The sequence below is a fragment of the Chaetodon auriga genome, chromosome 9 (assembly GCF_051107435.1).
Source record: "Chaetodon auriga isolate fChaAug3 chromosome 9, fChaAug3.hap1, whole genome shotgun sequence".
Classification (NCBI taxonomy): domain Eukaryota; kingdom Metazoa; phylum Chordata; class Actinopteri; order Chaetodontiformes; family Chaetodontidae; genus Chaetodon; species Chaetodon auriga.
In genome coordinates this window covers 21,106,577-21,120,953 of record NC_135082.1, presented here as the reverse complement: position 1 = coordinate 21,120,953, position 14,377 = coordinate 21,106,577, and the positions used below count along the sequence as shown (strand labels likewise).

Below are 14,377 nucleotides of genomic sequence, written 5' to 3'. Positions count from 1 at the left end.
TAATGCATCATAACCCAAGTTTTATTTCAGGTTTTACTAAAGTAAGTTTATTAAAAATATACCTACTATTATTTTAGTGATACATTTATTTGTAAAAATGAATTTCTGATGAACCTCACTTATATTTCATACCAGAATTCGTTGACAAAACATACATATGACTGAACAGCTGGACTGGACATGCTAATAAATCAGTAACTTGTACCTTTAATGCTTTAATAAATTAATTTACAGAGGCAACTAAATATTGGCACAGTCATGACTAGTGTGAAGGCTCAGTTTTAGCAGCTTTAGTCTAAGAGCACCACTAAAGTTTGCAATGAAAGATGTTAATTGTTTGTTTAATTGATAAAGAATGAGTAAAATTTAAACGTTATGTACGATTAAACAGAGATATTATGTGCCAGTTCGTGAGCTGTCAAGGTGTGGGTGGGTAGATTTAGATCCATTTAGCTGTTTCCCTTTCTTCTCTCCAGTCTTTGTGCTAAGCTAAGCTAAGCTAACTGGCTGCTGTCAGTATCTTTATATTCAGGGTACAGACATGACAGTACCAAGTATAAATGATGAGTGCCTGCTGTAATCACTGCTGTCAACCTAACCCCAACACCTCAGCTGCAGTCCTTCCCGGCATCTGACCTCTCACACTCTAACGCCTGCCAACTCATAAACAAACCCATCTTTAATCCAGTCCTGGCGCCTGTACAGTCACAGAACATGTTAACAACAGATTTTGTCAACAAGATAATTTCTTTTCCAACAGTCACGTCCCTGAGGCTGAGGAGGGTAGTTTTGCAGAGGACGACTGGTAAGATGACTGGTGTGAAATGGTGGTAATGTTTTCCGCTCTTCGCTTCTGTGATGTATTAGTGCTGCCTTGCCTTGTGGAAATCGTGACTTTGAACACAGTACCTCTATATATGTTTGTTGTTGTTTCTTTTCCTTTGTTCAGTCCACTCGGGACGTTGTGTATGTGACTGTGGCTCTTGATTCACTGTGTATATCTGTTGATGTGACAGAACAACCTTAAACAAATATTCTAGAATATGCTGCCAGTACTGTATTAGCACTGTTATTGAGTTCCATATGGTTACTTGTTGTGGCTTCCTAACTTGTGCATTCGGCAGGTTTTACAGACCGAACCTTCCTGCATTTACTGTTTGTTGTGTTGAGGCTGAAGCTGCGCTGCACATTCTCCTTTTCCCCAGTTAACATCAAACTAACTCTGGAGATGGTTGCCACACTCCCACCTATTCTCTCTCTGTCTCTCTCTCACTCACATGCGCACACACACACACACACACACACACACACACACACACACACACACACAGTCCTTCTTCTGAGATCCATCTGCTACAGTGTTGAGATCTGCAGTAACAGCATGGGTGTGTCTCATCCATTTTGCATGGGGGATTGGGGCCTGTGTGTTAATGCCTATTATGCCAAAATATTGAATCTTGCTGCTTTAAAGGAAGCTGTGGTTTCCATGAAAGCATGTGTCCTCTTGCTGTCTCTTTTTTTCTCACTGGAACAGCTGAATTGGAGGCTGTAGACATACAAGAATGAGGGCGTGTTTTGTTGCTTGATGATTTAAACAAAACAAAGAGCCAGAACCTTTTAAAAGGAGGTGAATCTAAGTCCAGGGTCAAACACTGTAAATGTTTACTGCCATCTTGACACAGGTCAGTTGCAGATTTATTATTTCCTCCTCCTAACGGTCAGTAGCAGGACAGCATGCCATGTCACAGGTTTGATCTGGGACCAGTCCTCGGCTATCGACTGTGAACAGCCAGCACCCTTGTTCCCATAGTGACAAGACCTCTGTGTACTGGCAGATAATCAATAACTGACCGCTCTCCACACTCAGCCCCGTGCCTGAGAAATTTAATCAAGACAATCGACGCGGCGCACTACGCTACCGCTGCAGTAGCGAACACAGGGTGTCCCGTCCTGTACAAGGGTTAGAAACAGTAATAATGCCCCCACAGATTTTCCATCAAAAATACTGCAGTATTTCCAGTCTCTGTTGCAGAGTTAGGAATTTATAAGGCTTTTGAAAGGTAGCTTAGATATATGCATGTAGTATGGATGTAACCTACTGTAATCAGAGCAAGAATATGTGTATAAATTTTACATAATATGATGCAAAACTTCAAGTTTTGCAGTTAAAACATCTGCCCTCCTTAAAATGTGTTTGAAGTATGTGTTTAGAAAGGCAGACTTTGTTTCGTGATTTGTCCCAAACATATTTTAATAAAGCCTGTAACTGTGATAAATGTCCTTCACCTCCAGCACATCTATGTAGGTGTAGCTCAATATCGACTCCAGCCATGCTGCTGAATTACTTTGCTGTGTTTTTCCTGTAATTCTTTCCTCCCAAACCTCTGTTTGCGGTGCAGTAGATGGGAGTTTTACAGGCCGACTGGCAGTTTGGCTCTTAGGGATCCGAACAGTGTATCCTGTGGGATTAGAAAGACTTATGTTTGCTAATGGCAGCCTCAGTAACATTTCTATCAAGCCCCAGTGCCACGGACAAAGCTGCTGTCTGCCTGATCTATAGGACTCTATTTATCACAGAATCATGAATCGATTCCCGCTGGACAGCCTGCGAGCAGCTGGTGGCTACGTACAAAATCACTGCCCTAAGCCACTGTTAGAGAGATAAAAACAAAAAGGTCCTCTCTGCAATCCAAAGTCTTATTTTTTCTAGTTCAGCTTGATTTTCTGCTCTCAATGAAAGATTTAATATTTTTTTCCTTTTGCTGTATTCCTAATGGACTGCAAGACTTTGAATTATTTTACATTTTGCCAGTAACAAAAAGCATATCTGGTGTGAGTATGAGAGACTAATTGTATTTCCAGTAATTTATGAGGGTTTGGCTTTGATTCGTGTATGAGTAATATGGTCTTTTTAGCTGCCACACATTCGGCCTGCCTGCTGTGTCCCTGTAAGCAGTTCCTCTTGCATTGTTTAATTTCTAAAGCAAAGGGGAACACCATTTATTATTTACAGAAGTGATTGAATGTAATATATGAAGGGGAAATGAATATATGAATGAGTGTATATTCTTCATACATTGTGAAATAATAATGTCCCATTTGAGGACATCGCCTTCTCAACGGATGATCTGCTTCTGCCAGCACGGACAGAATCCCAAACAGTCACTCTGTACATCACATTACTGAGGCCCAGGGGACCTTCATTTGCATTCTGTCTGCATTGCGGTTCATACTTTTCTCAACAAATGTCAATACTGTTGGCACATAGCGCTGGCTGTGTCAGTATCAGTTTGAGACCGGCTTTGTGGTGCCAGTCTCAGCGCACAGCAGTTTTGTCAAGAGCTGAAGTGATTGGTCGATTAATTGATTAGTTGGTCAACAGAAAACTATTTTTTGGCATTTTTCAAGCAAAAATGCTAAATATTCACTGGTTCCCGCCTCTCAAATGGGAGAATTTGCTGCTTTTTTCGGTCATATATGATGGTGAACTGCATATGTTTGGGGTTTCTGTTCAGAAAAAACACTTTGATTAAGTCACGTACAGCTGGAAAAAATAATTAGCAGACTAATCTACAGTGATTAGAATCATTAGTTGCAGCCCTACTTTTATCTTAATGTTGTGGTGAGAATACTGTGTGCCATTTCCTGATTTTAAAACCACATTCAAACGAGCCTGCCAGGCTGCACACTGCTTGACAATTCATTAGAGAGCGTTTGTTTTAAGTGTAATGGGAAATCATAGCTTATCCTATCCCGGCTCCAAGAGGCTTCCTTTTTGCCGTTGGCACATGATAAACACTTTTGTCATGCTTATTATTGTATTTGGAAAACTGTCAGATGCTAGTAGAAAGTTGCACTTTCATGTAAACTCCTGTTGTTGTCAAAATAATCTCTGATCATGATTCAGATTCATTATTTGTTCGTTACCAGTCTAGTTCACTGTCACAACATGTGCTAGTTGGCTACCCTGTTCTAGTGTCATACAATAGTGCTATTAAGTATTCCAGTGTGTTCTGCTGTTTTGACTTCTCCGTCTCTTCTTTCCAGGCACAGCACACACTCGTCAGACGAGGCGGGATTTAATGACCCGAGCTTACTGGAAAACCTCCAGAGTAATCACGTAAGTAATGTCAAGGTTCCCCGCTGCCCGTCTGCACTGACGGCTGCTGTTTAGGACAAAACTAAGAAGGATTTTGAATCTGGTTGTGTAGGTTGCATAATGTCTTTTTTGACTTTTTAAGTGGACCTGAGTGATGCGGTGGACTCGTGTATGTTGTGTCTTAAAAACTGTGAAAAGGCTGTGACCTCCATCAAGATGTCATGTTTTGACAGAAAAAGTGACTTAATTCTCTTTAATATCAGTTTGACTGAAGTCCTGCTGAAGGGTAGATTATTGTGTCTTTACGGGACATTGTAAACACAGGCAGGCAAACAACCTAATTAGCTTATTCTGACGGGGTGAAGACATTCTTATTTGCTTATCCACTGTGGGGAACTGTGCTGCTATACAGTGATTACATTAGTGTGAACCTCTGAATATGACGAAAGCCCAAAACACTACATAAATCAAAATTGTGCCTTCATCTCAAAACATGGACTCAGGCATCATTTTGTATCAGTCACAGGACTTTACAGGGAGCAGTAAGGGCCACCTGTAGTAATGAAATGGGTGGAAACTGTGATTGATTGGCTGTTTGAGTCTCTCAGCTTCAGAACAGTGTGGGGGAGGCACAATGTCACATCTAATTACATACAGTAGCACCGCCCAGGGAAAGTAGTAATCCCACTGTGATGTTTGCTTTGTTATGACAGCAGAATCTCTCTGCACATTGAGTTTGTCTGAGATCTGCTTATTTTCATATTGATAGCCCTTCACCCTCTGCTAATTATAGTGCACAACAAACGGCTGTGTGGAACCCACAGTCTTTCTCTAAATCTCCAGTAATGATTCTGCTTATGATTTATCTGTTGTGTTGTTGTTGCACCGTTGCTTTGTTGATAGTGGATGTCTTAATATTGCAGCACTCATAGTCATAGTTTGTCCCTGCTAACGTCTTTTATTTTTTCAGTGTAAGTCACCTTCTGTTATTTAACAAGACTCCTGTCGTGCTGGTGTTGTGTATTTTGAAACTTTTGAAATTTAATCAAGGCTAACTGTAATTGGACTGCCATGAAAAGAATATTTAGACATTTATCTTTATTTGTTTTCTTGCCAAGAGTTAGATAATAAGAATGATACCACTCTAATGTTTATACTGAATAGGAAGTTAATTCCAGCAGCCGCTTAGCTTAGCATAAAGACTGAACACAGGAGGAAACAGCTAGCCTGGCTTTGCCAAAGGTAACAAAATACAGCACCTCTAAAACTCACTTATTAACACGTTACATCTTGTTTAATCTTTACACTGAAATAAAAATGCCACGTTGTAGTTTTATGAGGGATAATTGATGCAGTATTTCTGGTCTGCAACAGTGACTTCCTGGGGTCTCCACTGGTTGCCTGGCAATCTCATGGTGATGACAAGATACCAGGAAGTCACTGAACCCGGCCAAGAAATAGCTTCCCATTAAACTTCAGTTTTTGTATTTATTGAACAAGCGTGCTGGTTTGCCTAGCATGCTAGCAGTTTCTTCCTGTTTCCAGTCTTTGTGCTAAGCTAAGCTGCCTAGCTGCTGGCTGTATTTACTACACAGACATAAGGGTGGTATCTATCTTCTCCTCTATCTGAGCATGAAAGCGAATAAGTTCCAATTATAATAAATCACCAAGAGAAATACTCATCATGTCATGATTATCTCAAACCTTCGGGACATCAGTTCAAACACTAACAAACCATCGTTCTCTCATTTGTTTGACACATAGATGCTTAATGAAACGATACATTTCATTTAACACCTCTTGGTCTGGCAGTTCAAACACTTTGTCCTCATGACCACCAGGATGCTTCTTATTTGAACAGTACTCATCCTTATCATTAACAGCGCTTTTGCGTCGCTGCAGGCTGTTTGTAGGAGTAGTGTTGATACAGTGCTGAGGAGGATGGCAGACTGGAGGAGAGGGGAATTAACAGTGCTGACAAAAATAAACACCCCCTCTGGTGCTTTTAATGTTCTCTTGAGTCACTGGACATGTTCTCCGCCCGCAGACTTTCAGCAGCCTTCGTGGGTGTTTGTTCGCTTGCTGGCTCGTCCGGGCTCTCTGCTTCATTTTCTCTTGACCCTTCAACTTTCTCCACACTGGCCACGTCTGAAGTGATGAGTGTCCGTCACTGTTGCTGTGACACAGATTGCCCAGAAGTCAGTGAGGGTGATAGCTGGCAGCACAGTATTAGCTGTCACATCTAATTGTGCCATGCACTCTCTGCCTAGGTTACTACCAGCCTGGATAGTAAACACAAATTTGTGCTTCTGTGCTTGTGAGGACCCCCATTGACATAATGCAGTCCTTAGCCCATAACCCTCGCCTTAAAGGCATAGTTTGACATTTTTGGAAATGCGTTTACTTGTTTTCTTGGCAAGAGTTGGGTGAGATGATTGATACCGCTCTCACATCTGTTTAATATGAAGCTGGAGCCAGGAGAGGGTTAGCTTAGCTTAGCCTAAAGGAAGCACAGGGAAATGACTAATTTGGCTTTGTCCAAGAGTTAAAAAAAATCTGAACGTCAGCACTTCCAAAGCTCACTTCATTTTTCTAAAAGCCAAAGTGTAAACACAAAAGTTTTGGTTTTCTGGGGGTTTTCTGGGCTAAACTGTTTCTTGGCTCAGCGCAGAGACTTCCTGGAGTCTTGTTGTCACCATTAGGCTACCAGCGAACAGCAGAGACTCCCAAAATGTCAAACCATATTCATACCCCCATCATTTACTGTAGATTTAACCAAAACTTAATTCTAACCTTAAACCCTCAGACAACCTCTTGAAGAGGTGAGAACTGTCCAAAGGCACTGCTGCTTTCAAAACATCCTTAGTACACACACGAACAACACACACACACAGGCATGTCCCTGAGAGGATACCTGTCAACCCAGACCAGATTAGCATGCTGCTGGGAGGCAGAGGGGGCTCTCACAGCCACCTGGACTGTAATAGACCCTGTGTTTTTTCATTTACAAGAGCCCCTTTGATTTGCCCTCCAGCCTTTGTTCCCTGTTAGAGATCTCTCATCAGAGTTGCCATGGCCAACAGAAAGAGCAAATTTGATAATACCGTGTGTTATGTGTGTGTGTACACAGCTTTTTGTTTGAGAAGGGAAGAGGAAAGCAGATGTTTTTCACTAATAAGCATCAACAATGCATAGAATGGTGCATATTTGTTACATCTGCTATAGATTCTGTGGGTCTTCATTATCGGTCGCCTGTAATGTTGGTGAACTAGTAATGGGAGCTTATTCAGTTATTGATCTCATTTTCAACAACCATTAGCAGCCCGATTAGTGTTTGCTGTATGAATCAGGCCTGGCGTAGCCCTGGAGGTAGCTGATATCTCTGCCTCACTGACTAGAAGCTGGTGGTCCTGCAGCCTCAGACAGGAGCCTCAGCAGATGCCTGTCCGAGCCTACCCCTCGGCTAGTTAGTCATACGTTTCCCCTCATTAAAGTGAAATGCCCTCAGTATATAGGTTAGGCCTTTTTTTCATGAACTGAAGCAAGTTTATATTACTTGCACACGCATGGGTAAATGTCTATGAGCAGCTGGCGAGTTTTGTGGGAACCTCCTGGCTTGTTTCCAGCGGTCATTTATGAGTACTGGAACCACCTGAAGGTGACTTCGAACAATAATATGTTGACTTACTGGCTATTTAGACAGACGTCTAGTTTTGGAGAAAATCTGCTTTCAGACTGTAATAAATAACCGTGTCTTTCAGGGAATCTCCACGTTGGCATTCACTCCTGTCTGTCTGTCAAACAGTGCACTCACTGCTCTCCCTTCCTACAGTGTCATCGAGGTCTTTCTAGTTGTTTTGTTTCTGTTTTGTTGTGACATGTTCTGCTCAAGAACATTTAAAGTCAAAGTGCCCTTTCCACTTCCTGTAGCCCACAGCAGCTGTCATCCAGGAGTTCATGACCATGATGGCCATCTGTCACACTGCAGTCCCAGAGCGCATGGATGGAAAAATCACCTACCAGGCTGCATCTCCAGGTAGATAACATCTTCATGAACACAGCGAGTGGAAACTTCTCAATATACAGTATGCTGCCCTGGTTTTTCCTCACTGTATGATATGTGTATGTATGTATTATAGTTTGGGAACATTGTTGTTGCCTACAGGTGGAGCTCGGTGACGCGTTATTTGCAGTTGCAAACTGCTGCAGCTATTTCTTTCCTGATGTTAGCAAGTTGAACTGAAACTGCAGGTCCACAATTTCCTCACTTGCTGCTGCTGCAGCTCTGCAGATCTGTATGATGCTGTCTGGATTTGGTTCCAGGTGCTTTCCATCAATGATGCCGTGCCCTTGATTTATTTTTGTTTTTTGTTGAGATATTTAATTTTCCATCTAGTGACCTCTGTGTCCTAGCAAATGGAACACATCACCACAGCCTCCAGGTAGCAGTATTTCATAAAGACATTTATGTAATCGTCAGTGCCGGAGAGAGCCGGGGATCATATTAGAAATAAAATATCTTGTTTACAGACTGCATGGTGTATGTCACTCCTGATTCATTGAGCCTCACTTTGATCCCTCAGTCTATCACATTCACAGTAGTGATGAGACACCTGCCAATCAAGAAAACATGCACTTAAATGTGATTCTTTCCACAAAATCACTGCCTTCACAGGAGTTGAAATTAACTTCAGAGACTCTAAAATGTGTTGCCTTTGTTTTGTACAAGAATGGCTGCAGCTTAAAACATTTGCATATTGGCTTCACCACTTCGACACAGTGGTTGCCCCTAGCAGCACTATGTAAATGTCCTGAAAATAAAGGACCATCCTAACAAACTCTGAAAATGTCACTGTGCTTGAAGGCAAAAAAATCTGTTATCCAACTGTAAGCAAAGAAGAAGCTCTCATGAGAAGAATTAAAAACGAGAATTTGAAGCTTCTATCGCTGATTGCCAAATTGATTGACAGGCCTTTCAGCATATTGACACTAGACTGCAATTAAATGACAGGCGTTGATGTATCCTGATGCTTTTGACTACATCGCTGATGTTGGTAAGAACAGAAGTAAAACAGACCTATATTCAGTTCAGTAAAGAAACAGGAAATACTTTTCCATCTCTCTCTGTGATGAAAAGTTACCGATCTGGCTTTTAATAAACACATTGATTGGCTAAAAGGGCTCTATAATAGCGTACAAAGCATTGCTGCTGCTTTTCATCTCACATTTTGCTGTTGGTAAGAGGGATGACTTTTTTGCCTGATTGCTTAGAACAATCATGGTCTTCTGGAGCTTTGGGGTTTGAAGCAGAGCAGGGATTGGCTGCCAAGAGAAGCATAGTTAAGTGAACTGTAAAAAACAAGCAGAGAGCTTTTTCTCGCCCTGCAGCATCCCCATGCAAGCTGTAGCATCAGCTATACCTGGTCCACAGCTTTCAGTCACTGCTCTCATTGTGAAAATGTGTCGAGATGAACTGGTTTCATGTACCAAATGTGAATGCGGTTCTTATCGTACTGCTGTTTGTGTGTTTATCTGTAACATTTTGGGTTTCCGTTTGCTTTCAAGATGAAGGAGCTCTGGTGAGAGCAGCACAAAACCTCGGCTTTGTGTTTTCTGGTAGAACCCCAGACAGCGTCATTGTTGAAATGGTAAGAGGGACAAGACAAGTTTAATGAAAGGCATGCCAGCTATTGTACTGATGGATGGATCAACTTAATCTTTAATATGCCTACCATGATGGTTTGGTATGACCTCAAGCAAGAAAAAAAGACTGACACAGCGTGTGCTCACACGCTGATTTATGTGTGATACTAACGACAAGGATATCAGTTCAATCCAAGTAGTGAAATGTAACACATTTACATGTAATACATGTAATACACGTACAGTCATCAGTGAATGAGACAAATCATTCTTTCTTCACCAGGTTATAAGCTGTAGAATATCTCCCTGTTTTTCATGTTGCTGCAGATAAAAGACTAACATGATTTTGTGCCGAGCAGAAACAAAGCATTCTGATGTCCAGTGCTTAACGACAGGCCTTTACTTTTACCCTCCACTGGAAGAGTTTTCACCTTACGCTACAACCACCAGCTGGTTAGCTTAGCTTAGCATAAAGGCTGTAAACAGGGGCAAACTTGAACTTGCTTGCCTCTGTCTAAAGGTAACCAAACAGGCTTGCTGTTTCCTTGTGATGCTAAGCTAAGCTAACCGACCGCTGGCTCCATCTACTATTGCGCTATTTACTCTACAGCATGAGAATGGTACCAGAATGTCAAACCATTGCCTTGTTTTCTTCATGATTTTGTAGAGTCTGTAGAAAATCTGTATGCAGTAAACTTAAGTAATTAATAATTTTTTTTTAAATTTTGCTGAGATGTTCCAAAACAGACCTTGAGCTAAAACTAATATGTATAATGAAAAGAGAGCACTGCCGTTTGTATCCACATGGGCCACAGTAATGGAACATGCATCACGCTGGCTGTGATTACATCCTGAGCTGATGCAGTGCGTGTGCGTGCGCTCTCCAAAGCTCCGGTCACCCGGCCTGTTGTTCCCTTAATTAACCTAACCTGATGATTGCACTCAGAGAGGCTGAGGCAGAAAGGCCAGAACCATTTTCAAATCTTTTTTTCTTCTGCAGAGAACATCTTGTCTCCAGGATGTTAGTCCCATTTCTTAACCTTTATTAGGCCTTCTTAAGCTCTCAGCATCTATTTAATCACTCTATCTTGTACCTAGCGCTCTCTACAATTAAGGAAGTTAATTGAATTTTACCTTGTTATTCTCCCTCCATCAGCTTAGTGCAGACAACTGATAAACACATTTAAAGTGCAATTAAGGCTGATTTGAGTAGGGTGGCAGGGCTGTCTTGTGCTACTTAAGATAAGTTGTCTCAGAAGAAGACCGAGGTTGAGATGTGTCCTTTTGGAGTATGTTAACTTGTCTGTCTCTGTGGATTTAGCTCGGAACAGAGGAGAAGTACGAGCTGCTTCATGTGCTGGAATTCACAAGGTAAGTTATTATTTTCATTGGTTATTGCGTGTGCACCTGCTATATGCTTTAATGTGTCCTCCGTGCAGTCCATAGTGTACGTGAATTATTGCATTTGCTGCGTGAACCTCAAATGAATTGCATGATATCGAAGTTCATCATCTTCCTTTCGCCCTTGTGATTTGTACTAATTAATTGTGTGACCTAGGTGTGATATCTTGTTTCCCCCTCGTTGATTTCTAATTTCAGTAGACGTATGCTGCCTGAAACAGAACTCGATAATTTGCTGTAACACCTCATAATGTGATGTCTCTCACCTGCTTTCTCTCCTTACCCTACCTTCTTTTCTCTCTCTTGCCATTTTCTCTCCCAGCGCGAGGAAGAGGATGTCAGTCATCATGCGAACCCCATCTGGGAAGATCCGCCTCTACTGCAAAGGAGCTGTGAGTGCCTGTCTCTCTCCATGGCAACGCATGACAGCCCATCACCATCACCACCACACACACAAGTGTCGAACGCCCTCCTCCCCTTATTGCCTCTCGCTCTTGTCAGGAAATCTTTACACCGAGCAGGAGCATAAATCGAGATCACCATATTTCATCATGGGTGTCTCTGCAAAATAGAGGTTATGCAAACATTATGTACCGGCACACATTTCTGCATCTCTGCTGGATGGGCGCAACATTGTACATCCAAATGAAAAGAATATTTTTCAGTGCAGTTTTAACAATTCTGCAACATGTTGCTACATATTCTGCTATCTAATATAACTGAGTAGTTTGCAGGGATTTCCATGTGCATAATTTATGGTTTATTCAGTTGGTCCTAGTATACCAAACAAATGGATGATTTTCTTTATATCACTGACTTTCTCCAAGCAGGTTTAGAGCTTATGTTTCATTTTACTGTCTTACTTTGTGTTCTAATTAGGCTCATTTCTATTCAGATTTTTGGACTTTTAACATTTTTGTTTGACACAATATGTGTTTGGTGATAATATCAACAAGGACATTGGCTAAATGCAAGAAAGAGTAATCAGCTGCTTTAGTGCTTATGCTTTATTTCACTTTGATCCTTTATTTCAGTTTGATGCTAAACTCTTAAATGTATTGATTGTTTTCTATGTTGTTGAAACACATTTCTCACAGAGTGATTTATCTATTACAGGATCCAGACACATTAGTCACGTATTAATTTCGTATAAGCATATGAATATTTCAGTACAAGAAGCTCAAGGGCCACTGGGCAAATGTGAATAGAAATACAGTGCAGCATGAAGTGCTGGGTCCGACACGAGGTAGCCCACGTCCAGGATGTTCCTTTCTTTCCTCTCTGGGTGTCGATAACCAATGAGTATTTGTTTTCCTTCAGGACACAGTGATCTATGACCGTCTGGCAGACAGCTCTAGGTACAAAGAGATCACATTGAAGCACCTGGAACAGTTTGCCACTGAGGGTGAGTGGACGAACATCGCCCCCTGTCTGCCAAAGTAAAACCTCTTTTAGGATGCTTCTCATGTATGTGCTCCGCTCATTTCTTTATGGTCACTGTCACCTCTTGATCATCAGTTGCAGAAGAAGTAGTTTTCTTCTCCTTAGGACTCATCCTCACACTTTATTTGATCAACAGTAAATCCTGATATGAGTGCGCTGAAGTCGTATTAACCTGAGGCAGTGGAGCTGAAAGAAACCGCATCACAGACGCTCCTTTTTGTTCTGTGTTCATACTGCCCCCTTGTGAGACATCAGCCAAATGATGTCATTGGGAATATTTGATGTAGGCTAAATATAGCATTCAGGACAGATTGTGAAGATCTCCAGTCACTGTCATTTGGAGTGGATTGAATAAAATAGAACTTCCTTCATCTCTCTGACAAGAAGAATTAACTATGAATAACGACATATTTATCTTTCTTGTGTTGTTTATATTGAACAGAGGATCTATAATTAGGCTTATTTCTTTTCAGGTATTTTGAAATATTTATGTTCACATGAACTCCAAACTCAATTGCTGATACAGTGCACAGACATTATGTGCATGTTATTCAAATCAATGTTAAACAGTGTCCGAACTAGCTTTACCTTGTATGTACCTTGTATAGCTTTTAATACACGGTATATACATATTGGTTAGTAGTCTATTTGACAGGGGAAAAGCTCACTGATCCACAAAAGAACTACAAATTAGCCACAGACAGCTGCATAGACGGCGAGTTTCCATCTATTATATCTTGCCAGATGTCAATAAGACACCCTGAAAATAGTATAAAATACCATATCATTTTAGAATAATACATTCAACATAATAGATATAGTAAAATACACAGGTCAGGCCTTGTGCACTGGTCAGAAATGTATAGAAAAGTTAAGAGTTGTATAGAAGAGTTAAGTTCTCTTATGTATTAATTCATTCAGCTGTATAGTGAGAAGGTCACTGACAGCTGTACTGCACAGATCCGTCTGAATGGCACGCTTTGAATCTGCTGGAAGGCTCAATCTAGTCAACAAATGATGGTTTTGAAATGAGAGATGGCGAGAAGTCATAACATTTGACCCAGGTGTTGCGATGCTGTTTTCCTCCTCCAGGCCTGCGCACTCTGTGCTTTGCGGTGGCAGACGTCAGTGAGTCGTCCTATCAGCACTGGCTGGAGATCCACCACAGAGCCTCCACCTCCCTGCAGAACAGAGCCCTGAAACTGGAGGAGAGCTACGAACTGATAGAGAAGGTTTGCAAAGTGAAAAACTGACCTGTTCGTGTGCTATCGGCTCCTGATGCCTTGACTGCCTGTTATGTTCCCTGAACTTGTCAGTTTGATTGGTAGTCCTTCCATCATTTCATAATGGATTGCAGTGAATTTGGCAAGTGACAGGCAATTTTTCTTTTTCTGGTGACATCATGCACAAGGTTTCATACAAAAGGTCTGAATTCTGTGCGTTAGCAGAAAAATCAGACTGGGCACAAACTCAAGGCCCCCTGTGTAACTAATGGGGGCAGTGTAATCACACCTGGACATGTGAAAAAGTTCCAAATTGTGTGTTTGTGTGAGATACTCAAGGTCTCACTGGCAGGTAGATTTGGTTTCCTGTGAGGTGGGTCTATGTGTGGAAGCACTTGTCAAACACAGGAAGCCACAGTTATAAATCAACCACTTGGCATGTTCTTCACTGCTGCTCCTGGCAGCTCGAAACAAATGGGGGTAATCAATCATGAAATAAACATAAAAGCTTTCAGAGAGGAAACGTAATGTGCATTGCTTACTGGGCAGAGTGTCGCACAGATGCTGC

The 14,377-nt window shown here is 41.5% G+C and overlaps 1 protein-coding gene across 12 annotated transcripts in view; it reads left to right on the top strand.

Annotated features, from left to right (window-relative positions):
- The window catches only part of atp8a1 (ATPase phospholipid transporting 8A1), a 98,142-nt gene that overhangs the window by 41,980 nt on the left and 41,785 nt on the right, over positions 1–14,377 (top strand). For 8 of the 12 annotated variants that reach the window (XM_076739189.1, XM_076739187.1, XM_076739191.1 and 5 more), the window contains 8 exons: positions 761–805; positions 4,048–4,120; positions 8,030–8,135; positions 9,665–9,747; positions 11,064–11,113; positions 11,466–11,535; positions 12,464–12,548; positions 13,679–13,818. In XM_076739189.1, the coding sequence (XP_076595304.1) occupies positions 761–805; positions 4,048–4,120; positions 8,030–8,135; positions 9,665–9,747; positions 11,064–11,113; positions 11,466–11,535; positions 12,464–12,548; positions 13,679–13,818 (652 nt within the window). The remainder of the gene's footprint in view (positions 1–760; positions 806–4,047; positions 4,121–8,029; positions 8,136–9,664; positions 9,748–11,063; positions 11,114–11,465; positions 11,536–12,463; positions 12,549–13,678; positions 13,819–14,377) is intronic. The other 4 variants (XM_076739194.1, XM_076739192.1, XM_076739195.1 and 1 more) reach the window with 1 other exon arrangement.